General features: G+C 45.9%; 1 protein-coding gene across 1 annotated transcript; it reads left to right on the plus strand.

The window, feature by feature from the left end:
• Positions 1–2,853: 2,853 nt before the first annotated feature.
• CDCP1 (CUB domain containing protein 1) lies at positions 2,854–25,682 on the plus strand. The gene is made up of 9 exons (XM_034064241.1): positions 2,854–2,973; positions 12,971–13,174; positions 14,465–14,818; positions 15,912–16,280; positions 18,679–18,906; positions 19,402–19,782; positions 20,604–20,969; positions 22,180–22,261; positions 23,185–25,682. The coding sequence occupies exons 1-9, from the start codon at positions 2,898–2,900 to the stop codon at positions 23,624–23,626; spliced, it is 2,502 nt and encodes an 833-aa protein (XP_033920132.1). The 5' UTR covers positions 2,854–2,897; the 3' UTR covers positions 23,627–25,682.
• Positions 25,683–27,032: the final 1,350 nt, after the last annotated feature.

A 27,032-nucleotide genomic window follows, 5' to 3' on the forward strand; every position in this document is an offset into this window, starting at 1 on the left:
TTTAATGATTTCATTCTAGGTGGGAAGAAAGTAGGGAGCTGCATGTCTCATTGACAGCTATTGGTAGGAACAACACTGGCTCCGTCTTTGGGCTCCTCATTTAGCTATGTTACACACACTGAATGGGGGGGTAAAGAAGTCCAAGTGGGAGATTTGCTCCTCAAATATAAGGAGGTTTGGAATTCTTCTGCTTCTAATTATAGATTTTCAGTGTTTTCTTCCAACTTGCTCTGTAATTTATAGGGCAAAGAATAAGACCCCCATAGACAAAGGAGAGGAATATTTTTGTGTAAGCAGCACATATGTTTTCCCTTATTTTATCCCATCTTTATCTCTTCCTCGGATTCTCTGGCTAAATTCACCTTTCCAAGATGATTAATGCCCATTCTCCATCATCAGTGTATCAACATCACTGTGGTCAGTGAAGCTCACCACTGAATGACATACCCAGCTCATGAAGTGGCTGCTAAAAGCATTTAAAGTCTTGCCTAAGAAGGATGCAATACAAACAACAAATAATGCTAACAAGGATTAAGCCTTCTGGTTCTCTACACCATTTCCAGCTGGACCAGGGCACTGCACATTAAGCTAATGAGAGGTAAAAGCCAAATTAGTCAGGTTTGATGGAGCTTTCATTGCACATTGACAGCAGAGCAATTATTCCTCAGCCTCTGTGAGCTTCAGTCCATAGACTCACATACCACATGAAGCTGATCCAGTAATGCTGGCCTGCAACCCTGATGTGCCTGACTCTTTTCCTTTTCTAAGAAAAGTGCTTACAAACACTTTCACATTTATCCCATATTAGGATCAAATATTTCCATATTTAACCTATATTAGGGCAAAATACCTCGGATCCTGTGTTCAGTTCTGGGCCCCTCACTGCAAGAGAGACTTTGAGGTGCTGGAGTGGGGCCAGAGAAGGGCAATGGAGCTGGTGCAGGGCCTGGAGCACAAGAGAGATGGGGAACGGCTGAGGGACCTGGGGGGTTCAGATGGAGAAGAGAAGGCTCAGGGGGGACCTGATGGCTCCCTACAAGTGCCTGACAGGAGGATGGAGTGAGGTGGGGTCGGTCTCTGCTCCCAAGGAACAAGGGACAGGACAAGAGGAAACGGCCTCAAGCTGCCCCAGGGCAGGTTTAGATGGAGCTGAGGAACAATTCCTTGCCCAGAGGGTGCTCAGGCATTGGAACAGGCTGCCCAGGGCAGGGCTGCAGGCACCGTCCCTGCAAGTGTTCACACAGCTGGAGACGAGGCCTCAGTGCCATGGGTTAGTGGTGGCCTTGGCAGGGCTGGGAATGGTTGGACTGGATGAACTTAAAGGGCTTTTGCAAGCCAGTTGGTTCTATGTTTCTAAATCAAGACCCTTCCTATCACTGTCAATGTATAAACATAACCAAAAAGAGGGGAAAACCCGAAATGTCTTAAGCACACACACAAAACAGATGGAACAATTAAAACCAAATTATTCCTCTTCAATAAAAAGAGCAACTTAGGGAATTGTTCAGTAGCTGCATCAGCCAAAACAGGCACATGGACAAAGTGACAGCATCACAAGAGTGTTCACCTTCTCAACAAAAAAGAAGTCAATGCAAAATGCCCTCGCTTTGTGTTGGTGGTTTTCTTTCCCCATAGAGTTATGCGTATGGCCCATGTTTTTGACCTGAAGTGGTCGTTTCTGCATGCTTTCCCATGCCAAATATCTTAAGCATCTCAATCCAGCTATCTGCGCTGTTTATGCAACAGCAGATGTCCAAATCCACTAGGAAGTGACTCTCATGTCTAGCCAGTCTGTCACTACACAGCCCTCTCAACCCTATGGAGGAGCACTCACTCTCCCACCACACTTGCCATGTTGTACACTGTCCCTCTGCCCATCACCTCCAAGTCAGAGGGAACAGTAGAGAGCTGTCTCAGAGAGGAGATGTTAGTCTGGGTAGTGAATGCTTACACAGCTTACAAAGAGAACTACATGATTACATGGAAATGCTGGCTGCCAGAGGAGTGACTGGGGAGAACCTAAGAGCAGCCAGACCTACACTGAATTACAAACAACAGGATAAAGAACTGCAGTGGACATAAACCTACGTCCATTTTAGGAAGTCTAACACACTGTTTCTGTGCTCACACCAGACCAGGTTGCTCCAAGCCCCTGTGTCCAACCTAGCCTTGAACACTGCCAGGGATGGGGCAGCCACAGCTTCTCTGGGCACCCTGTGCCAGCGCCTCAGCACCCCAATTGTAAAAGCTTTCTTCTTATATCTAATCTGAATCTCCTCTCATTCAGTTTAAACCATTGCTCCTTGTCCTGCTGCTATAGGATGTACTAAAAAGCCTGTCTCCATCTGTGTTATAACCCCTTTTAAGTACTGAAAGACCACAATAAGGTCTCCCCCTTACCTCTGCATGGGTAGATGAGACTACCCATCAGCTCAGAGCTGCTTCTGCACGCAGGGTGCGCCTTACCCAACATCGGTAACAGAGCGGGCACCCAACAGCGGTGCGAGAGCACCTCCCTGCCCAAGACTTCACCCCCCTTTGGTGGGAGCTCCCAGCACTGGAAACGGGCAGGGGAAAACGTTCGAGTGAGGTGTAAAGCGGAAATAACACCCCGGGGGCAGCAACAGCGGCTCCCCCATTGACTGCTGCCTGCAGCCTGCAAGCCGCGTCCATCCTCCCCGTCGGGGCGGTGGCAGAGGACGAGACGGGATAGGACGGGATGGGATGGGACGGGATGGGATGAGATAGGACGGGATGGGATGGGATGAGCCAGGAACAGGGAGCGATGCCTGAGCCGTGCTGATCCGATCCCAGCAGGAAGAGGAGGGGCTCCACCTGCCCGTCCCTCCCCGCTCCAGGTGCGAGGTGGAGCAGGAAGCGGTGGCTCATGCGGGGCGATGGCTGCGGGCCGGGCGCTGGCCGCGCTCCTGGCCGCGCTCCTCGCAGCCTCGGCGCAGCGGCTCCAACGGGAAGGTAGGGATGGAGCGGAGGGGGCTGCCCATGCAGGGGGGGTAAGGGAGAGGAATGGGGAGGATCGGGTCCGGGATGCTCACACAGTCGGTGCCTTGCCCGTGGTGGAAGTTGACGGTTCCGGTATCCCCCATACGGTGTAGGGCATAGGGACACCCGGTTTGGGTATTGCAGTCTCTTTCTCCGTGAGATAGCTCCTAACAGGGTGAGTGGTTTGATGCCTACATCCTCTCTTGGTGAAGGATTAGGTATGGAAGTAAACTTCACAAACTCCTTTTCCCTGGGTGCTTTAATTCTCCGTAAGGAATGGGAACTTGCAGGATCGTGCTCTGTGTCAGACCATGCGGTCACATAAGCTGTTAAGCAAATAGAATACGATTCTCTGTAGTGTATTTACATAGAGCAGTGGATGCTTTGTACGTGCAGGGACACAGAATGGCTTCTCTGCCCACATGGGTCGTGTAGTTCAGTGGGAGGCTGCTTCTCACTACTAACTCCCTGTCTCTTGAAGTTCCGGGATGCTTGATGCAATCCCGTGTATGTAACCCATGAATAATTTCCTTAAATCCTGTCTGCGACCCCAAAAGAATTCCAGTTCTGAACACAGAGATGGGACATGGGCTTTGCCTCGATTTCCAAAGCAGCTTGATTGCAAAAACATCCTCAAATCTAAACAGTTTGGTTCAGAGTCATAGAATCCCAGCCTGGTTTGGGTTGGAAAAGACCTTAAGATCATCCAGTTCCAACCCCTGCCATGGGCAGGGACACCTCACACTAAACCATGGCACCCAAGGCTCTGTAGCTATTAGTCCTGTTCAACTCTCTTGAAGTATGAGTCCTTCTATCCAAAATAACTGCCAAGTTATTAGCAGTGATTATGAATAAGCTGAAGAGTCTGATGTGAAACGTGTGCCTTTTTAGTACTGCTGTTACCTTTAACTGCACTGGTTATGCTGAAGTGTGGCTTACGACTGTTGTTATTGTAGATAATACAGCCTAAATATTGACTGTAAAATCAGACAGTGAGGTTTAAGGCAGTGTAGTCTTACTTGCTTTTAATGTATTGCCTGTGAGGCGAGTGAACAGCAGCTATTTGCCTCTCTAAGCCACTTCAAAGGAAAAAGAAAGACTATTATCCTGTAGTTAGTTGTGTGTTGCTTTCAAAGAAAGCAAACCCTAGATGGGTCAGTGCTGGAAGGAGCTTCACTTTCCAAAGGTCTTGTGGTGCAGATGCAGCGAGTGAAAAAACCTTCAGCTGCATCATTTCTCATACATAGAATCAGTGAGGTTGGAACAGACCTTCAAGCCCATCCAGTCCAACCATTCCCAGCACTGCCAAGCCCACCAGTAACCCATGGCACTGAGGCTTCATCTCTGACTGCAGCCCTACCCTGGGCAGCCTGTTCCAATGCCTGAGCACCCTCTGGGCAAGGAATTGTTCCTCAGCTCCATCTAAACCTGCCCTGGGGCAGCTTGAGGCCGTTTCCTCTTGTCCTGTCCCTTGTTCCTTGGGAACTTGTTACTTATGATCCCACACCTCTGATTTTTGCTTGTTGTTATCATCTGCTCCTGTGTCTTTCCCCCCTCTCTTGCTTAAAACATCCAAACAAATTATACATTCACTTTGGGGTTAAAAATACAAGTTTATACCTGCTTTATGCGAGGTTGAGCCCGCACCATTGGTTTGTTTGGTTCAGTGGTGAACAGGGTACCAGCTGTGTGGTGGTGGTGGGTGCAGGTTGTGTCCTTTGAGAGCTGAGCAAGTCTCCTTTATGTGTGATTGTAATAGCTCTTGATGGGAAGGTGCAGGAAGTGGAGGAAAGATGGTGAGCCTGACAAAGAACTGATGTTGGTCTATCCTTATTGTGCATATCTTTCTAACAGATGAGATGTCTGTGGTCTGGGGCTCCTTCAGCTTAATCTAGAGGAGCCAGGGAGCTCCCCAACCACTGACCTTACCCTGGGGTGAGCCATGAAGTTGGTCTGTAAAGCAAAGCTAGTGACAATGAAGTTGCACAAAGCACCACTGGTGCACCCAGTGGTTTGGTGTCACTGATGGTGGTCCCTCTGATGACCTCCTTCAGTCCCTTCCTTTCCAGCTGCATGCTTCTGCTCACTTGTCCATCTCCTGTGTGCCAGGATCCGCTGTCATCCCATCAAACTCAATGCTCTTTGTGGACCCTCAATCTCAGCTGCTTTAGGGATGTGCATCAGTAGGCTGAAGGTTGTGATGGTGTCAGTGGGACCGGGGAGCATCTGCTGGCAGATCTCATGTGCCTGGTGTGTGTTTCATCCCAATGGGAGTTGCTTTTGTTATTGCACAACCAAACCTGTGGTTGGAATGTTTCCCTGAGCAAAGGTTTGCCCTGAAATCCCAAGACTGTAATTCTTAAGGAGTTCCCATTGCCTCGGTGCTGATGTTGGTGCAGGTTCTGCTGTTGCTGCCATTTGGCTGCAGGTTGAAGCCATCTCAATCAGTGAGGCCGGGTTTAGATGTGCAGAATCGCACACAAGGTGGGTATGAAACACAGATGCCTCTTCCTGGTGTCCAGTGGTGCTCTGGTGAAACAGGTACAAATATGGTGATCCTGGCTTTAAGGCTGTCTCTTGTCATCTTGATGAAGTCATTTCTACTCTCCCCTTCTCTCTTCACCCTTTCCCAGCAGGTACAGTATTGTGGTGGTGGTCTTTGTCCTGTAGGGATGTGTAGGTCAAGTATGGCTGGTCACATTGGCTTCAGAGGGTTTACTTTACATGTGACTGTATGCATAAGCTATCAAATGAAACATCAGTTAATTTATAGGTGGAAAACCACAGAGAGAAGTATTTGGTGTGATAGCTGTGTATGGATGTGTGAATGAAGTACTGCATATCTGACCTCTGAGAGTGTGTTCTCCTGCTAAATCATGTTTTGTTGCAGCACTGATAATTAAGTTACTCAGACTTTTACAATGTCTGTGAAACATAAATACTTCAGATTTAAACCACCCTTATGTGATAAAATCTTCATATGTATTTTGGGGGGGTTGTCTTTAAAATGTCATAGTTATAATAAATGAATCTGCAGATAATGCTGTGTTCCTTCTCGCTTTACCCTTCAGTTAACCTGATTTGGGTCACTCTTCGCATGCAAAGCTGCTTCTTTTAATAACCTAAGAAAACCCTAAGCTGTTAGCAGGGTCTTTCTACTGTTCTGACAGAGTATAAATAATGGGCCTGTTTGTGCTCCTCTGACAGTCAGTGGAAGATGGATTATTTCCATTCTGGATCACTGTTTGCTCACTCGATGGAGACCTCTCCTTTTAAGAGCACAACTAATGTGCATGAGTATTTGGTTGTGCTCTTTAGTTTGCTTGCCTCATGTCATTATCAGTCTGGAGGGCCCAGTTTTTACTCTAGAAAATACTGTGTTTATAGTAACCCACTGCAGCAGGGGTTGATTTGTTGGAGCCAACCCATTAACCAGTTCCCATAGGGCACTTGGTGACTTTTGGTACTCTCTTAGTAGGATTCAGGAGATGGAGCCTGGTCACCATCCCTGAACTTGAAAACTTCTGTAAGCTGTTGGTGATATGACTACATATAAAACATATATATATACATATATAACATGGTGATATAACAGATTCCTTTTGCTCAGCATCTGCTTGTGAAGGACAGGGCATGAAGGAAAGGATGCAGGTTGTGCTGTGCATAGTAAACTGTTGACTACTGACTCTGCCCAGTGCAGACAGCATTGATGTGACCTCCTGGAAGACCTTCAGGCAAAGCCACCTTAAGAATTGTGCCATAATGCCTAGCAGATGTGAATTTCACATGAGCTAATACAGTCTAGTCTTGCTTCTGAGTGCTCAGGCTGCCAGTACTGTTGGAAAACAGGTTTTGGTTTGGGTTTTTTTAACCTATCTCCTATAATGGGGGAAATCTCTTACCTTTGCCTGTTCTGTTGGACACCCTTTAGCAACCATCCACCCTTAAGGATGCCATGGGAGACCCTGCTTTGAGCTGTGCTGAGAGATCAGTGTATGGGGGCAGCAGGCTGAGGGGTGAGAAGGGATGATCTGGAGCTCCTGAGGAGTGAGAGACGATCTGAAGCTCCTCATGAGTGAGAGACAAAGAGCTGTGGGCAGGATGTTTAGCATGGGAGGGACCCCTGATTGTGAAATGTGCTTTTCCACTTTGATTAGCCAGAGCCAAGACCGAAGAGCTGCTCAGACATGCTCTAAGATGCTGGCTTCTCACTGGCTTACATCAAGGTAGGGATAAGCAAACACAGCTTGCAGACAGCATGCACTTAGCTCTGCATCTCACTGCCACAGAAGCAGCAGAACTTTGTATCTGTAAAATGGTGATTAAGAAAAGGCAGCTCAGAGGCAGCATCCTCCTTTCTGCAGTTACAGCTGAGCTTGCCAGACCCCAAAGTGCCTGGTCTTCTTCCCACTCCTGGAGGAAAAAGCTCCTTTTAAAGTCTCTTTTACACGAGTGTGTCCTGGTTATCTTCCAAAAAGGCTCTAAAATACTCATTTTTTCTAAGGTTTTTTGAAATCTGAAGGTATTTTAATTGTTTCAGGCATTGCAAATTCATGAATGAACAGCTTTTGAGCGAGCATCCTTGCTGGCCTGGAATACTGATACACCTCTGGTGAACTGCTTGTAACATCACTGCCCCAGCAGCATCCACCCTCTGCCCTGATGAGGAGGAGAATGGGATGTGTGCTATCTCGCCTGCTTCACATTCCCATCCTCTATCCCATCAGTGAAGATGAGAGGGTCATTCTGTAGTATCTGAGGAATTGATGCTCTCCCCCAGGTGTCCTGTCCTGAGATGTGGGTGATAACCCTGGCATATTATTGCCATATCATGTCATTGGCAGCATCTATCTCTAAGTGTTTACAAGCTTTGAAGCTTTAATTTGCTAGGTGATTCCCTGAAACAATCCTTTTGCAAGATACAGTTCTCACATCCCAAGCAAGCGTGGTACTGGAAGACCAAGTCCATAAGGATGTCATTGAGCAATGTAAAGAGTAGTTAGTTTACATGTTAATGTAAACAGAAAACATGTTTGCTTTGTAGGGTCCAACAGGATTTCAGCAGCTTGCAGCAGGCAGGGCTGGCTGTAGTTTGTGGTTGTGCTTGTGATCTCTGCTGCTCACAGCATCATTTAGTAGGGGTGAGTATGAACAGTGTATAGGTCCCTGCCTAACTTTGCTAAGGGCTTGAAGAATGTGAAGGCAGTTACCTGGATGGGCCTTGTGAGTGGAACTGGTGGAGGGAGGATGATGGTTGGGCTGTAGTGAAACTGTAGAGTTGGACTCAAAGTGACAAATACAAACACAGTAAGGCAGTACAAACAGTCTGAGGCAGCAAAGCAGGGAGATGCTTATTCATTTAAGTATTCTTTGACCTGTTGGCAAATTTGAGCCAACTGTGCAGTGAATTGTGTTGGAGGTGATGGGGAAATGGCTGATGAGGTGCAGGGCTTTTAGCTGAGCCACTGGGGCTGAGACACTGGGATGTGGGAGCTGGAGCCTGCGATTCACATCACACAGGAGGCTGCCTTGAGGTCCTCTCACTAGGCAAAGGGTGTTTTGGATTAATTGTTCTGAATGTGTCCTAATGCTGACATCTCCTGTACCTAGGCTATCGATTAGATCAGAGAGAGGAGTTGGTGTAGCTTGAAGTGGAAATCATTTAACTTATGGCTTGGTTACTGTGTTGTTATAGAACTATAGAACAGTTTGGGTTGGAAGGGACCTTCAAAGCTCATCCAGTCCAACCCCTACAATGAGCAGGGACATCTTCAACCCGATCAGGTTGCCCAGAACCACATCCAGCCTGGCCTGGAATGTCCCCAAGGATGGTTCATCCATCACCTCTCTGGGCAACCTGTGCCAGTGTTTTACCACCCTCACTGTACAGAATTCCTTCCTCACATCCACCCTGAATCTCCCTCTTTTAGTTTAAAACCATCACCCCTCTAGCTAAGCTGTACCCCTTGCTCCCCACCACCTTGCCATGACCCTTGCAGTAGGTTATGTGTGGTGGATGTGGGCTATGAGTGGGTTATGTGTGTGCATGTGGGCCAGCATCCCTGCAAAAGGTGCAGAAGAGGTACTGAGCTTTCCAGGAGAGCCTACCAAGCTGTAGAGCAAACAGCACCTCAGTGCTACTCCTGTATCGAGGTGATGGCATGAAGCACTGTGGTGGCCAAGCCTGTTCTCTGGAGAGGTGTGTTGGTTGTGTGGGTTCAGATCCCCCTCGGGCAGAACAGGGGTTTGGATCCAGGTACTTCATATCCGGAGTGAGTGTTGCCACTACTCGTCCTCTGCAGCAAACCTGCCTCCTCCAGCTGCCACTGGTCTGTGAATGGTGCCTGAGTCAGCCTCATCCAACTGGTTTGAGCATTAGAAATGGCTCGAATGGAACAAGCCCACGACTGAACTGGAATGAGCAAAACAACGGTTATTATGGGAGAAAGTCACATCTGGGACCTTCCTGTTGGTGGCTCTTGTGGGTTTGGGTTCCTCAGGCTGTCCAGTGAAACAATTCACATGAAACAATCCATAGATCCTTATGGATAAACTGCTGCAATAAAATGCAGCCCTCTAGGTGAAACTGGTTGGACTCCGTTCGAGCTCCTGCTCTGTTTAGCAAGGTACTGTACGTAGCCATGAGGATTGCTGTCCTGCCAAGTCCTTCCCTTGTATGTATGTATGCACACACTTGTATGAGTGCCACTGGCTCTACTACTCTTCTCCATTGCACCCTTGTACAGGAAAAAATGTCTTTTTGACATTTATATATACATATTGAAAGATATTAGGAGATTAGTGTTAGGTGCAACCACAGTAGATAAATTTAGGCTAAACTATCCGGAGTAATCCTACTTGGTTTATGCCATGCAGTTTGTTTCTAAGTCAAGCTGGAGGGCTCTGAGCCATAAAATTGATGTAAAGTATGGAGAAAAGCATCACCCAGTTGAGCAAAGTGTGTTTGCAGAGAGAGGAGTGTTACTCTAGTGATAAAGGGATGCTGTGGTGAGACAGCTGTCGTGAAAGCAGTCTGAAATGAGGATGAGCAGTAGTGAAATCCAATTGTGGCAGAGAAGATACAGCCCGAGATGAGGGAAGTGGAAGAAACAGCATTGAGAGGCTGCGAAACTCTAAGTGCTTAGAGGAGGAAAAATAGGGTGAGAAGAGATGCCTGTGTCAGCCTGTGAACCATTCGGGGCTTGAGGCTTTACCTCTGACATCTTCTGGTCCAACGATCCCATTGTGTAGACAGAGTCTGGATCCAGGTTGGCAATTCTTCCTCTCGTTGGTTTGGATATCCTGTGTGTCATCCCTGTGCAGCACTGATGAGGCATGGAAATTCCTCCTTTACAAGAAATGTGTGCAGTTACTGGTAATCCTAATAAAAAGGGAATCACAGACAAAAGCATGTTAGTGTGAGTCACAAAAACCCACTCATGTTTATAAAAGCTCTGCCATAGAGGTGCTTTAAAGTTCCCTCTGTGTGTCTATAGGTTTTAGCCTATTTAGCCATTTATTTTTAGTGACTTTGGGATCACTGGATATACTTGCTGCATTCTTCTTTTCTGTTTTTCCTATGACGATGGGATTTGGTAGTCTAATGTAGCTTAGCACATCCCTAGCAGCTGCCTGCTGTTGACATTACAGCACTGTGTTCTTAGTTCTTGGCCAAAATGACTGTCTATGGAGTTTCACCTTAGCAAGCTGTTTCTTTATGCAGTTATTTAGCTTGGTGTCTGTCCTGGTGGGGCCTTCTAACAAACAGCTTTGCTGAGCTTGATTTGGTTTGTATCTGCATCCTTGTTCCCTACTGGGATGTTGATATATTGATCATTAAAGTAATTCTGTGATGTTTAGGATCCCAGCCTGGTTTGGGTTGGAAAGGACCTTAAGGTCATCCAGTTCCAACCCCTGCCATGAGCAGGGACACCTCACACCAGACCAGGTTGCTCCAAGCCCCTGTGTCCAACCTGGCCTTGAACACTGCTAGGGATGGGGCAGCCACAGCTTCTCTGGGCACCCTGTGCCAGCACCTCAGCACCCTCACAGGGAAGAGCTTCTGCCTTAGATCTAACCTGAACTTCCCCTGTTTCACTTAGAACCCATCACCCCTTGTCCTATCACTGCAGTCCCTGATGAAGAGAGGGCAGGTCCTGTTTTGGACAGCTGAGGCATGAGGTCAGTAGTAATCATTAATACTGAGCTGACAAGGATTTGGTATTCTTGCAGGGAGGTCAAACAAATGACTACGTGCTTATGAAGTCGAGAGGAGGAGGGGGGAACAAAAGTCCCAGGCAGTAGAAGTCAGGTCTTTCAAGGGCTGGGGAAGATGATGCCTTGTTTCGACCCTTATAGGGAGGCTTTGCTTACTTCAAAATGCCATTCAAAACATGGAAAACCTCTGCTCCTTGGTTTCAGCTCAGGGTGTGTATTTGTTTTGGTCTGGAGCTAGTCATGTGCTTAAGGTTATGCTTAAACTTAATCCTCATGACTAAAAATGGTCTTGCGGCCATGCATGAGCAGTTTTGGCTGCCCCATCCCTGGCAGTGTCCAAGGCCAGGTTGGATGGGGCTTGGAGCAACCTGGTCTGGTGTGAGGTGTCCCTGCCCATGGCAGGGGTTGGAACTGGATGAGCTTAAGGTCCCTTCCAACCCAAACCAGTCTGGGATTTGATTCAGAAATGCTGGCTGTTATCTGTGTTGCTCTGTCCTGCCAGTGTGGTCCTATGGTTGTGCTATCCCAGGGATGGGACAAGGAACAGTGATAACTGCTTGTCCTGAAAGCAAGGAGCAGACTTTTCAGCAGTACTTACAAACTGTAGATGAGTGTAACAATTGCTTTATGCAAGAAAGAAGTCTCTTTTGTGTGTAGTTATTAACTATTGGTATTAGGCTTCAGAGCACTTTGTGTCTGAGTGACACAAACACCAGAAAAACAATAACCATTGTAATCAAAGGGTATTTTGTGCACTAAGTAGGATAAGTAAAAAGCCCCAAAGAACCCCAAAATGACCAGTGATATGGAAAACCAACCTCTGGGCTAGGCTGGGAGCAGTTGTTTCACTTGCTCTTCAGAGAACTTCTTCCTCCCAAAGGAGGATGAGGAGGAGCAGGCCTGGTTGTTGGCTTTGCTTTCCTCTCTTCTTTCCCCACCGTGCAGATGTTGCCCGTGCAGTTATCCCCTATGTGCTCAGAAGGCCATTGCACAAGGCAGTTCTGAGCCTGTATGGTCGTCTTTTCTCATGCATTTAGGGGTGGGCTGAAATCTGCTGAGGATTTAATGTATTCCCAAAAAGGCAATGGTCATGTCAGGGATGGAGAGGAGGTATCCAAGCACACACATGGTCCATCCCAGGCCACAGATACTTTCCTAGGGGCATGTATAGGCATCTTGTACCTTCAGGGTATGAGCTATAGAAGGTGGGGAGGTTGGAAAGGGCTGTGTCTGTTGGGATGTGCTTTTGGTACTGCTGGAATACCTCATCTGGTCTGCAGTAGTTGTTGAGGTATATCCAGAGATTCACCTGTACCATCCCATGCGGTTGAAGCTGTGTTGTTGTTTGGCTGCTGATAAACTTCCTGAATGGAGTCATGACTTCATGGGTGCCTTCAGTAATGAAGCAGGCTGTGTGATGGGCATAATAGACTGAAAACTGAAATCAAGACAACAGAAATCTGAGAAGAATAGCTCAATTACTTAATAAAGGTGAAACAAATAACCCTGGTGAAGATAAAGTGGGGCAGAACTGGTCCTACACAAATTCCATGTATACTTCTTCTCTGGGCACATGAAGTGTGCTGGGTTGGAAGAGGTGAAGCATTTTGTGTCAGTCCAACACCAAACCCTTCTGAGCACATGGATGCAGATATTCCTTCTGACAGTGTGGCATCGGGGGGGATGTGTGGAGAGGCTGGTGATACCTATATGTGCTGGTAACAAAACACCTCTGTTTGGTTTCCCTTCCTAGCTTCCTTTACAATCTCCCTTCACACAATGGACAATGTCACAGTTACGATTAAACAGAAACCCAGTGCTCCACCAAGCTGTCGGATTCGTGTTAGAAATGTCACCAGGCCTGAACTCAAGATAAAGCCTGGGAACAACACGACTTTTACCTTCACTTGTAGTACACCAGAGAAGTATTTCATCATGGATATCGAGAAGAAAATAGGTAAGATCCAGGGGTTTAATTCCACAACCCCCCCACCCAATGGTAATATTCCTCCAGTAAAACCACATACCTTGATCCTGGTTTAAGGTATCCCCTATAAGCTTGGAAAGAAGAAATCTCTGAACACTGATAAACAGCCTTGCAGCTGGCAGTGTTAATGTTAACTTGGCTGTTTCAGGAACTGTTCCATGATTGTTGCATCAGTTCCTGCTGCTGTCCCTTTTCCCACAGTTTGTAAACCCATCAAAGAACCTTTTTCTCTTGTCAAAAGCCTCTGAGCACGGCTGATGATATATTACCCACATTATTTGTGGAACAGCTTGATTGTGCCTATAAGGGCAGCAGAAGCATTGAAAACATGCACGTGTTTCCCTATAGTTAATGAGCATTATTGAAGTCAAGAAACCAAAAAGCTGGAAGTGTTGTAACTAAAGCTTCCTTTGCAGTGAGTGTTATCCCTGGTGTATGGGTGTTAATGCGCTTTTTAATAGCATGAACACGTGCTACTTCTCAATGAGGTTCATTGGGCATTCAGTCTTTGGTAGCATCTTTGTTACTTCTGGGAGGTGTTCAGGGATGGTTCTCTTCACATTTTGGGGTTTTATTCGTATGATTGATGCAAATAACAGTCTTCACAGTATTTCATGATGTATTTGAAAGATGCACTTGTGATATTTCTTCTTTTAAGTTGGAGCCTAGGCATAGGTTTAAGTGTGCTTATTGCTTGAAATACCAGTAATTTGGTTTATTCAGGGACAAGGTTTCTGAGTTCTCCCCAGAATCCTGCAGTGGCCATTGTCATTCATGGCCTCTGCAAAAACTAAGGTTCAGGTTGTTCATCAGGGCAGCAAGGAAATGAAGATACAGCTCATGGAAGATTTAAGGATGAATGGTTTGCCAGGGATTTTCAGGGAGAGCTGGGATAAAACAGTTTCTCTAGTTCGATGGTTTCCAGCTCTCCTGACATTGTGTTTGTCCCTTTTGCCCATTCAGCACTCTGCCCTGTTCACTAAATACCTTCTAAGTTCTTCAGCAAACAAGGCAGTAATACTGGAGACAATGAATCCCTTCGATTAGTCAGCCTGAGTAAAGCAGGTTTATCCTGTCTACTCTAGGAGTCCTGTTTAGAGACAGCATGTGACCATAGAATCACACAATAGAGTCTTTCAGTGCATGTCAAAGAGAAGAGCAACCTAAACTTAGAAAAACAGCAATGAAAGGGAAACTAAAGTTCCTATTTACTTGAATGGTATCCAAAGTGTATCATGGCTGTTCTCTCTCTGCATTTAGACTGTGTGTCAGGCCCCTGTCCCTTTGGAGATGTTCATCTTTACCCACCGGGGCTACCTCGCCTTAACAGGACTTTCATCTGGGACGTTAAGGCGAGCACCAAGGCTGGACTGGAACTGAAATTCACCCCTTGGCTGAAGCAGATTGAACCAGGAGAGACGTGTCCGGATTCCCTCAGCTACAACATCAATAGCTGTATTGATCAGGCCACGGTTAACATTGGCACCTTCTGCAGGAACGGGTCCGTGTCTCGTGTCAAGCTGCTGGGAGGTGTTCTCATGGCTCTGCAGCTCCCATGGAACTCACCTGTCAACACCTCAGGCTTCAACATAGCTAACAGGGCTTCCATCAAACGTGAGTAGAGAGGGATGTTTCCTTGCTGTGCACATTGTATCTCTTTAAACTTCCTAAAACTTCAATGTACCTGCTCTGTTGGTTTGTGTTTGCAGCTAGGTGAGACTAGATAGCATAATTAGAATGAGCCAACAGAGTTATCTGTTAGTTGCAGTGTGTAGTTGGGTTTGATTGTATTTAAATGAAGCTACATAACTTCTTGAGCTCCAAACCAATGCCTTTCTAAAGGAGATGAAGGTGGGAAAAGGGGAAGCAGTGCCTGGAAGGCACATGAGGCTGCTTAAATGCAGCTATCTGTTCCAACCTGCACAGCAACAGAAAACATTGTGTAATAATCTTCTTAAAATACCTAGAATATTATATAGCAATCAATCACTGGGTTACTTTGTGATCGCATGACAAGCCCTCTTTGGGAGGTGTTCTTGCTCTGTGCTTGAGTTATGCACTATCAGTTATAGAAGGAGCCTGGTCCAGGTTTGAGCTTCTAGAACATGAGTTTTTGTAACTCCTTGCATTGCTCACAGTTGCACATCATCATTGGAGTCTTAGAGCAGGACCATGATCTCTGTGTACCCAGCTTCACACTGCCAAGAGTCATCCATGCATAAAGTGTCTTACACAGCCTCCATGGTTCACATTTGTGTTTTATCATGCACAGTTGAGGCTCTTCACTGGTGTGCTCCTGTTAGATCTGGGAGGCTTCTGGCCAGGGAGCTCCGTGCTGATATAGAAGATGACATCTTTTGTTTCCCAAACCCAGTGGAGCAGTTGTCAGGTTGCACGTTTGATCTTGCAAAGCCAGGAGCAGAAGAAGGAACTGGGATCTTTCCAAAGAATACAGGCTTGTCTGTCCACGTGCATGAAAGGTGAACCCACTAAGCTGAAAACAGAGCATTAATATATCCCTTCCCTTTCCTGTAATTAAAGACAGATGCATTGACTGGAGTATATGTTTTAGTCTGAAGGTTTTGTAATAACCTAACCTGTAGCTGCAGTGGCTGATCTCACTGTCAAAATACTCTGCTGCTAGATATGCCAGTGTGTCTTCATTAACTGGAACTTGTTTTGTATGGTTTCCCCTACCCCGTTTCAGGGTTATGCATTATTGAATCCATTTTGAAGGAGGAGTCTTCAATCACCCTGATGTCCCCAAACTACCCACTGGGCTTTCCAGAAGATGAGCTCATGACGTGGCAGTTTGTGCTTCCTTCCAACATGAGAGCAAGTGTGTTTTTCCACAACTACAGCCTCTCCAATTGTGAAAGGAAGGAGGAGAGAGTGGAGTATTACATCCCTGGCTCCCCCAGCAACCCAGAGGTGTTCAAGCTGAGCGACAGCCAGCCTGCCAATATCGCTGGCAGCTTCAACCTGTCCCTGCAGGGCTGTGATCAGGATGCACAGAACCCAGGCATCCTCCGCTTGCTCTTCCAAGTTGTTGTTCAGCACCCCCAGGTTGATGAGAGTAAGTACCTGGCCTGCCTCTTCCATTGCTTTTGCCTATAGCACCACAAGAAAGAGAAATACTGGGGTTTTGGGGTAGTTTTCCTTGAATTTGGGACCGTCCTTGAGTTTAAGGAGGTGGGTTGCTGAGTGATGCTGAGGTGTTTACCACCCTGGGTACCACCGGCTGTTGTTACAGCAAAGCAAACAGTGATGCTGACATTTGCTGACACTATAGCTTGCAAAGGAGATTCCTTTTCCAGCACATGCAACATGTAACTGAAGGATGCCTATAACACCCAGGGTGTCAGGTCTTGCATGTTGTATAGACAGAGCTAAGCACTGGCTAGCTTTTCCCTGTGATTATGTTCCTTCTGAGGGTCTGATCTAGCTGTTTGGGCAAGGACCATAACTGCTTGACAGGAGTTGTCCAGAATCACATGTGCTGCCTGTTCTCCACAGAGAAACCAAATTCAAGCTTCTTCAGCAGTTTATCAGCCATAAGATTCAGCATTTTAAAGACCATACTTACAATGTGAGCCCAGGTTTCTGCTCTGGATTTAAGCAGTTGTACTTAGCAAAGGGAACCCTGCTGTTATGGTAGGTAGCAAGATCTGTAGCATGAAAAGAGAAATGTGAGATTGTCTCCATACTGCTAATGGCATCAATATGTGTTTCCTTCCTTCCTTCCTTTCTTCCTCTGAGTTTTAGTTCCTAGAGAAGCCTGAACATTATCCAGTGTGAAGAAATCACACTGGATATGGAAGTTGTAGGATACTCCACTAATAATATCTCCTAGGTATCAAATGTTCTTTAGTTTTTTGCTGCTTGTTCTTACATTAAGAATTTTACTTTTTCCCTGTTTTCTTGCTCCAAATTCAGACAGCCTTAACACAATGACTTGTAATACCAGAACACTCACCTAAAACCTGAAATAAAAGGCCTGGCGAGGTATTGGAGATAGTGGAAGTAGGCTATGGAGTTAGTGATGTACCATCTGGCTTCTTAGCTTTGACCTCAGCTCATGGTGGAGGTTAACAGTGAAGGTACACTTGCTGTAGAGGAGCAGATAGAGGAAAGCCCACACTCTGGACTCACTGCAGCAGGAGCTACTCAGAGGCTTTCTAGGGAATTATAAAGGGAATAAAGTTTAAATGGCTTTTATGTTGAAGTCACAGATGCAGAAAGGGTCTGTAGCATCTCACCACTGTAACCCTCAGTTCTGTCTCTGTCAGGTCCACCTGCATTCATGAACAGCAAACACTCCTAAAATTGGTGTTAACCAAATCATATTCACTCACATTTATTGTGTGCTGCAGCTTGGAAGCTTGGCAGAATGAAAACACTGCATTCAGTTAATCAGCTTTATCTCCCTTCTACTTCTGGAAAGCAAAGAGGCATTTTAATACATTTACAACCAGCAGACAAGATTATAATAACCTAAAAAATAAAAAGCAGGTTGTCATTTATTGAAGTGACAAATTGGAAATGCAGGTAATAAAGCACTTGTATTTAAGAGACAACAGTGGTTTCTCTAGGGATTTGGTAGGATTTCATCTGTGATTTGGTAGTCATATAAGTTCCATCAAAGACTCACATTCAACCCTCAGGACAGTACTGAAACTTTGATTAAAATAAGCCATCTGCAGTGTGCAAGTTAAACATGGCTCTTATTAAAAATGCATTGGTATCTGCATATTCTCAAAGCTTCCCAAACATCTGAGTATTACACAGCTGTCTGGTGCTTGGCATTAAATAGGGGGAAGATACAGCTCTCTCCAGTTGAAATAACTTCTTGATCTAACCCTGTCTGTGTTTGGCTGCTATGATGAAGAATCAGAAACCTTGTGGTGGAAATCCCTAGGTTCTGTGCTTGTGTGTGCCAGTGACTTGAAGGATCCTGGCCTCTTGCCTAACCTCTTCAAAAGAGGGTAGATTTAGATTAGATCTAAGGCAGAAGCTCTTCCCTGTGAGGGTGCTGAGGCGCTGGCCCAGGGTGCCCAGAGAAGCTGTGGCTGCCCCATCCCTGGCAGTGTTCAAGGCCAGGTTGGACACAGGGGCTTGGAGCAACCTGGTCTGGTGTGAGGTGTCCCTGCCCATGGCAGGGGTTGGAACTGGATGATGTTAAGGTCCCTTCCAACCCAAACCATTCTATGATTCAAAAGGGGATAGCATATGTGTTACTGTTGTAGCTGGAAAGTTGTGGGAAAATGGGATTTGTGTGTGGAAAAGCTCAAAGCTTTAAATTTGAAGTGTGATTGGATGCTGCCTGAGTTCGCATGACACTGATGGAAAGAAGAATGTTTTATTAGCTGGTACAGAAACAGCTGCTTGTCTAACAGGGGGAGAAGAGCTGGAGGACATCCTGCTCTGCACCATGCTTCTTGCCACTCATAGTTCTGGGATGTTTTCCTATGCAGATGTCACCCATTTGGTCGACCTGAGCAAGGAGTGGAACACGACTGTGACCATTCACTTTGAAGGGTGGCCCATCCGCACTCCGCTCATGTCTGAACCAATATGCCTCATCTGTAAGGATCCTCGCAACTGTGACCGCGCATTGACTTTAGTGTCTGGTGCCATCTACAAGATCTCCTTTCTGTGCAAGGACTTGTCCCGGCTGAGGATCACAGCTGAAAAAGGCATAAGTATGACAGAAGTGGCTTCATGTTGTTTCCTGCAGAAGCATTTTCCCCTAGGGGTTGCCCAAACCTCTCTTGCTTGGGTTTTAAATAAGAGCGTGGCTGGAAACCAGGTATTGGCCAGTTGGGAGATGGAGATAATGAATCTGGAGATGATTTGTTGTTCACTACATCATTTTACCTTTAAGAATAGAAACTGTGTGGCCATTCCTAGATGGAAAAGGACAGAAGGCACCTAAGAATCTTCTTAGGAAACTGCAGAATATGAAAACAGAGCATGAGAGCCATAAATCTGCCCCCAAAAATGCAGGTCCAAGGTGGCCATCAGGAATGCATCTTGTGCCACTTGCATGTCCACTTTATGTAGGATTCCCCAAATGCTTTCAATTACCATTAGGGAAAGAGTTTTCTAATAGATACCTGGGCTTTGGGTTGGCTGCAGCAGTGTCCCAGTCAGCAAAAGTGGCATCTTGAGTGATTGCAGAATCTTTGTGATTGCAGGCTGTGTGGATCTCCGGTGGTGTCAGAGGAAGATCTATTCCCTTTCAGTGCCCAGTGCTATCACCCAGCTGCCGATTCGACTACATAAGTTCATTTGGAAGCTCTTGGCTCCCGATCTGAACAGCATAGAAATTACATCTCCGTCCTTGAAGCTTCAGCAACACGTCCCAGAGCAGAGGTGCAACACGAGCTACAGCTACAGCATTGTCAGTGCTACCCCAGAGACCGAGCTCAACGTTGGTGTATTCTGTCCTGGTGGGTCCATTGAGAAGATTCAGATGAGGAATAATATCACCGTATCCTTAAAAACATTTGGTAAAGGATTCCTCAATGAGTCTAACCATCAGGATCTGAAAATGTCTTTCGTGCCTCATATTAAAGGTAAGGTAGTGTTTTGTACTACTTGGTTGCACAGGGTTGGATGTCTCGATACACTTACTAGGGCATGTATAGATAAATAGAAATAGGAGTTTTAATTCTTTATAGATAAGTCCTGGAGCCATTGCTGGGATCAGTCTTTATCTGAATCAGTGAGGTGGTTTATTCCTGGAAGAAGGAAAGAACTTTGTACTCCAGGTGGATAGTTGGTTGTAGGATATTCTGTGGATATAGCTGTGCTAATTGTGTTAATGACTCATGTGGGAGGGGACAATAAGAGAGTTGTATTGCTGGTACTGAGGTGCAATTGACTGCATAGAATCCCAGAATGGTTTGTGTTGGAAAGGACCTTAAGATCATCCTGTTCCATCCCTCTGCCATGGGCAGGGACACTTTACACCAGACCAGGTTGCTCCAAGCCCCTGTGTCCAACCTGGCCTTGAACACTGCCAGGGATGGGGCAGCCACAGCTTCTCTGGGCACCCTGTGCCAGCGCCTCAGCACCCTCACAGGGAAGAGCTTCTGCCTTAGATCTAACCTGAACTTCCCCTGTTTCAGTCTGAACCCATCACCCCTTGTCCTATCACTGCAGTCCCTGATGAAGAGCCCCTCTCCAGCATCTTTGTAGCCCCCTTCAGACACTGGAAGCTGCTCTGAGGTCTCCACGCAGCTTCTCTTCTCCAGGCTGAACAGCCCCAATGTTCTCAGCCTGTCTCCATACAGGAGGTGCTGCAGCCCCTGATTTGCTCCAACAGCTCCAAGTCCCTCATGTTGAGGACACCAGAACGAAGTTTTCATTCCTTTATCCTTTTCCTTCACTACAGATGAGTGCACTTTCACTGTGAGTCCAGAGCCAAAAGCCAAAGCTTACTTGCAGACTCCCAACTGGCCTTATGGTCTCCCTCCTTATGTCTCCATATCCTGGTACATCCTTGTGCCCAGCAAGCAAGTTGCCCGCCTGGGGTTCTCCAAGGACCGCATGGGCATCGTGTGTGAGACAGGCCGTGCCTATGTCAACATCAAGGAAGAGACACCGGGGGCAGAGGAGACCGTGCGCCGTGAGGATGAGCTGCTGCCCCAGCCCCGAAGTATGTATCACAACTTCTGGGTCAATGTCTCCAACTGTAAACCTGTGGAGAGGACACAGCTCACCTTGCAGTTCCAGGTGACTTCTACTGAGAAGCAGATAGGTGAGTCCTTGAGGCTGGGATGGTTTCTTCCTGCTTGTTTCCTGGCTTTCCCTTGGGGAAGGTAATGGATGCTGGTACTCCCTGGGTGTGGGGTTTATGGGAGCCCTGCCTTTGGACATCCCTGTCCTTCCGAAACCTGAGTTACAGCTGGGTACTTCAATAAGCTGGAGAGGAAGGAAGAGTTTTGTGTCCCTTTCTGTGGGGTTTGGGGTGGTTTTCGGCTTGGTTTTAGGAGCTGGGGTATTGCAGAGCTTGGGGGAGTAAGGCTAAGTTTGATTTTATTTAATTTAGCTTTTTTAATTGGAGATCACAGCCAAAACGTGTAAGATCAAGTGATATTTTTCTCTCCCAGCATCACAGACCTGGCTAATAACTTGAGGTTTGCTTATGCAGACTTATTCATGCAAGTGGTCTTCATGATAGCAGTTCAGTTAACATCAGTGTTCACATGAGGAAGAAACCAGCCCTGGGACAGGTCTATTTAGTGGAGAGTATCCTGACTGCTATCAGCAAAATCTGCATTCTTGATGTCTTTCATGTCCCCAAAGCATCAATAGCTTTATAAAAAAGGGGGTGTTGGGTGCATTTTTAGGGTAGGTTTTGCCTGTGTAAATTGCTTCACATTTGTACTTCCTCTTTGCCTATGGGAGACTGCTGTCTGTAGTATTGGCTACAGGGGCTAGAACTGAACCAGGATGAAATGAATGTGTTATTTTCCCTCCTTGGTAATACATACTACATGTAAAACACACAGCATTTTTCTTTGCTCACACATGGACTTCCCTGGCCAGTTTTGTGACTCCTGGAAAACCCCAGGTCCACACAACTTGTGTATTGCAGAGGAAGGGATGGCATTGAGGGGAGCTTGATGAAATGTCCCTCTTCCCTCTGTTGAATCCCTCTGTCTCTCTGCACTTTCTTCTCTTGCCTTATTCAGCCAGAGGCACACGAGGTAAGTTTAGCAGCACACGAGCTGTGTTGAACTCTGGAGCTGGGGTGGGTTGGTTGGGGTTTTGGGGCTTGCAGCAGGAGTTTTGGCATTGCTTAGCCTCCAACCTCTTGGAAATGGCTTGGGGTGCCCCATGGCAAGGAGATTCCTGCTCTGCTTCCAGCTGAACTCCCAAGGAGCTTCCAACCCACACAGCCTTTAGGAGAAAGCTGGATGTTCTCCCTCTCTTTCTCAGTGTCCTTGTACCTTGTCTGTTTGCAGACTTAGGAGTGATCCTTGCGGTGGTGGCCGGGGCTGGAGTTCTCACTGCTATTGGACTGACTGTGTGCTGTGTTAAGAAGAAGTAAGTTCAGACCTTGGCATGGGTCACTCAGCACTTCAAGGTGTTTTGGTGTTGCTGCTGGTTATCTATTCCACGTGTACAGATCCCTTGAACAAGGGTCTGAAGCATGATGTAGACAACAGCAGTGGAAGCAGTGCAACTCCAGGAATGCTGCTTTGCTCTAAATTGACTGACTTGGAGTAGAGCAGCAACCCTGGAGTCACATCAACACCCAGTGCATTGCCTATCTTGGCCTTAGCACAGGCTTCTGGCTGTAATGTGAGGCATTGGTTAGACTTCATGAGCACTTCCTGTAATGAATGTGGCTGCTGTACATGCGACTTTAGACAAGACTTCAAACAAGCTGTGACAAACCAGGAGCTATCTTTCATCTACACAACCTCCAGCAGCTTCTCCTGGAGTTTGCACATCAAGTGGGAACATTTCTGTATGAGATAAGCCCTTGGGGAGAGAGCTAGGCTGTGCAAAGCAAGCATGCGTAGCGTTACTCATGCAAGCAGAGCCTGAAGTCATTGATAGCTTGGGGTTCCTGATACACTGTCCTACTCATCGTCAGTAATGCTCAGTCTTGTTTTGTGAGGATCTAGATCCTTTCTGTGGACATTGGGAGACTCTTTACATGGCACTGCTAGGACCCCCATGCTTGGGAGTTCATCTTACAACTGTCAGTGTCAGCAAAGCAGCAGTTAGGTAACCAAACAGCAGAAGTTATTAAATGCAGTAATAGTTACTATTAACAGTAAAGTTATTTTCTGCTCTGTTAAAAAAGCTCAAGAGTTATTCTTCCTAAGATTGCAAGTAAAGCCTTCAATCCAGGTAGACTTGGGTGGCTGGGATGCATAAATAGAAGCTGTTGTTCACTGAGTTCAAACTCACCAGCCACGTGTTGTTGGTGACCTGTTCACATTTTAACTCTCTGACAGGAAGAAGAAAAGCCAGGACCCCATGGTGGGAGTGTACAATCCTAATGTGAATACCCAGATGCCTGGGAAACAAGGCTTATTCACAAAAGGGAGGAAAACCAACGAATCTCATGTCTATGCAGTTATTGATGATGCTATGGTCTATGGGCACTTGCTGAAGGAATCCAATGGCTTAGTCAGTCCAGAAGTTGATGTGTACCGGCCTTTTGATGGACCCGTTGGTAGCTTGCCACCCTCTCCACCTCCATTCTCCTTCAGAAAAGACATTAAATGCTCTCCTAACACCGAGGACCCTCCAGCTCTGACAGACATGGACCATGACACTTACACCTTCGCTCATCAGAAATCAGGACAATCAGAGGACAGTGGAGATACAAGCGAAGAGAAGAATACAAGCACATCCTTGCTGGAAGATAAGGAACAGGATGGTTCAGTGGAGTAATTTTACACCAGGTGTAGCAGTTTCCTGTGGAAATCCAGGTGTAAGCACAGGGGTCTAGGGACAAAAACTGAAGAGGAGTGTTGTTTTTAAAGGTGTGTTGATGTTGTTTCAGTTTGTGTGTGTGTGTTTGGTGGTTGGTTGGTTTTAAACATCAGCTGTTGATAGCTTTCAGTTCTAAAGGGAACATCTATCAAACTCCAAACCAGTTGAGATACTCCAGGACTGCATGCGCTTCTGGTTGTGAAACGGGTGGCAAAGGTATGCTCCTGCTTTTCCTTACAAAGCAAATGAATCCCTAACTGCCAGCTTAAAGCTTTGGCAATTAATAAAGTGGGGGGGAGTGTTTTGTCCAGTATTTTCCTTCTCTCACAAGGCATTTGTTCCTGAGTGACTCTTGGAAGTCATAGGCTACATCCCTGTCTCAGGGCAGCTCCTGGTTGCATGCATCTAAGCAAAGGAGGTGACACTGTCATTTCCACCTCTTGCTGCTTGAAAATTCATCATGTTTAGTGTGCAGGTGATTATGAATGTGTAGTGAAAGGCTGTGTATGCCACTTAGAAGAGCTCCATGTGTGTAAGTAAGTGAAGTTTGAGCTTGGGCTCTTCTAGTTCAGAAGTAGAGTTATGGGTTTTCTCTCATCTACAGCTGACTTTGTTATACTGGGTTAGCCTACACCAAAGCCTGTTTGCAGTACAGGGTTTCTCTGAAGTGCAAAGAATGAGAGTGAATCCATAAGGAAAGCCTTGATTGTTTAATTAGGGTTTTGTTTAATCAGTCTGGATTTAACAACTGTGCTGAAATGATGGTGAGAACAGCTCTTGATTTCTAGTGGGACTTACACTTAGGGTGTCTGACTGCCTTTGACAAGCACCTCTTGAACTCACATAAACACGGGTCTCATTTGCAAGTGCTGTACTTAGGATGCCACTCAGTGTCTGTGCCTTTTAACACTTGAGGGTCAGGTCTTTGTGCATAGGATTACGGGTACATGAATAAAGTTGCCTTTTACATAGAGATACCTGGCTTGTCCAGCTGTGCAGCTCCTGAGGATGTTTGCCATTCTGCATGCAGCACTACACCCAAGAATTTCTCTCCAGCTGACTTCTTATGACTGTTTCTTGCCTAGTGATACACAGAGGTGCCATAAAACTGTTAGTGTTGCATGCAATAACGTTCAACATATAATGATGTCTAAAATGAGAACGTCCTTACTAGATGCCTTATTGTTTACATGTTTCACAATGTGGATTTCTTCCTGTGTTAACTATGCTGGCATTGCAGATTGCCTATTTATTTGGTCAAGTGTGTGTATTTTAAGTGTGTACTACTATACTGCTTGGACCGCTATAAGAGTCACTATAATGTTGTATCTGGCTCAGTTTTCTGTAGCATATAGCAAACCACGTGCCAGCTAAAAGTGCCTTTTGTTTCATGTATTTTCATGCTTATCATTTTTAACAGAGAAATATGTATTCCTAAATCTCTGGCAAGTCACTGGGAACCACACATTTCAAAGTGTACTGGGTCATTTTAATGCCATTTGAGAACTGAAAAAGAGATTTCTGCAATACTGGTATCTGTTTTTCTCAGGTAACTGAATTGCCACAGTGCATTTTGATCCGAGTAGTCCAGTTGTGCCTTTGTCTGCTCAATGCTTCTCACTTGTATTGAAAAGGAGTAAGTGTAAGAGCAATTCAGGGCTGTCTTATCCCTCTGGCTCGGTTTCTGCAGTTGCTTAGATGGACATTCTCCTTCTAACCAACAGAAGAAAACGTAATGGAGGTCAGGTTTGTGTTCACAGCATCATCTCTGAAGGAAGAACATGATGCTTGTTGGCTGGTGCTTTTATTTGTTGTATTTTAACTCATTGTCCGGTATGGCAGTATGAACCTTAGTTTACGGTTGCTTCCAGTCTAAGGTTGACTTTCACTGTGCTCATTTTTGGTATGGTTAGAGTAAGAGTTCAGGCACAAATCCCACTTTGCTTTTCCTTAAGTTGTGACTTGGGTTTATTTTTAATAAATACATAAAACACAATGATACTGCCAGCTGGAATAAGTAGTGCATGTCTCGTGTGTGTGTGTGTGTGTACTCAGCCTTGGGTATTTTGATGCTCGACTGTCAGTAGCTGCACCATTGACAATGGAAGATACTGCTGACCATGTGTGTCCTTTTTCTCCCATAGCCAGTAACCTGCTATTAATTGCTGTTTTTAGAGGCATGTGTTTAGATCACTGGGGAGAAGGGGTTTAAGATATTTGAAGCTTTCATTTAAAGATAAATGGTTCAGTGGCTTTTTGGCAGGGTCACACTGCTGGTAATTCATTCAACTGACACACACAATTGAATTCCAAATTCATTTCCTTTCAGGGATAATAGCATAAAAGCACATTTTATGATCAGTCCAAGAGAGACCCTTATGAGAACACGTGAAGCCCTTTTTTTGTTCATACCACAGCACATTGTGCCCAGCATAGAAACTGGACGGAGGTTGTCCAGGAGCTGCTTGGGATGGGCTGAGTATCAGTCAGTGGGTCATGAGCAATTGTGTTGTGCATCACTTGTCTGCCTTGGGTTTTATTCCTCTCTCTAGCTTTCCTTATTTCCTTTATTTCCTATTTAATTATTCCCTATATTTCAGTTATTACACTGTTCCTAACCCATGTGTTTTATCTTTTCCAGTTCTCATCCCACCAAGGGGTGGGTGTGAAGATACGTGTAAGCCAGTAGCTGCGTGGTACTTAGTTACCAGCTGGGGTTAAACCATGAAAGTATGTTTTCCTTTTATTCATTTCCTTAAGTTAATGAGGGTTTATTTAATAAGTGTTAAACCCTAAAATGTAAGCAAAGGCATAATGAAACCTTCTAGTATGGTTGTTTGGTGAACATTTTATGGCTTATTCTTGCAGAGCAAAGAAAAGGCAGCAAGCCTTAGATCTTCTTCCCTAATTTCTTTTCTTTGGATTAACAGAGAATAAGTTTCTAAATATCTTAAACCAGCTGGCAATGTAGATAATTTCATGCCTATGTCTGATATCCCTGAAGACAATTCAGTGTCCTTCCTTCCCAGTGAATGAAAGACTCAAACCAAGCTTTTTGGCTCATGAGTCCCAAATTCTTACCCACTCCTGCCTATCTGGCCCTTTTACTGAAGCCCAAAGCAAGCTGCGTGCTGAGGTGTGTTAACAGTGTGCTGCTGTGGCCCTTGCTCTGAGGGATGCTCCAGAAAGGTATTATCTATGGTAAATCACTTCTAGCCATTTGGTCTGTACTTGGTGGACAGGGAGGTGAGTGCATTAGCCTAGCTCTATTGAAGCCAGCTATGGATGGGGTAGTGCTGGGGTGACTCCTTCAGTGGGCTCACCCAGAAACTTTCCTTCTTTCATTTATATAAACAGATGCACA

This window comes from Melopsittacus undulatus, chromosome 1 (genome assembly GCF_012275295.1).
Source record: "Melopsittacus undulatus isolate bMelUnd1 chromosome 1, bMelUnd1.mat.Z, whole genome shotgun sequence".
NCBI classification, from domain to species: domain Eukaryota; kingdom Metazoa; phylum Chordata; class Aves; order Psittaciformes; family Psittaculidae; genus Melopsittacus; species Melopsittacus undulatus.

What these genes read in the sequence shown, in the direction of transcription:
- CDCP1 (XM_034064241.1), top strand. Translation starts at nt 2,898, where the DNA reads ATGGCTGCGGGCCGGGCGCTGGCCGCGCTCCTGGCCGCGCTCCTCGCA. An exon ending in TTCTACTGAGAAGCAGATAG is followed by an intron (nt 20,970 to 22,179) that starts GTGAGTCCTTGA and finishes GTCTGTTTGCAG; the next exon opens with ACTTAGGAGTGATCCTTGCG. An exon ending in GTGTGCTGTGTTAAGAAGAA is followed by an intron (nt 22,262 to 23,184) that starts GTAAGTTCAGAC and finishes ACTCTCTGACAG; the next exon opens with GAAGAAGAAAAGCCAGGACC.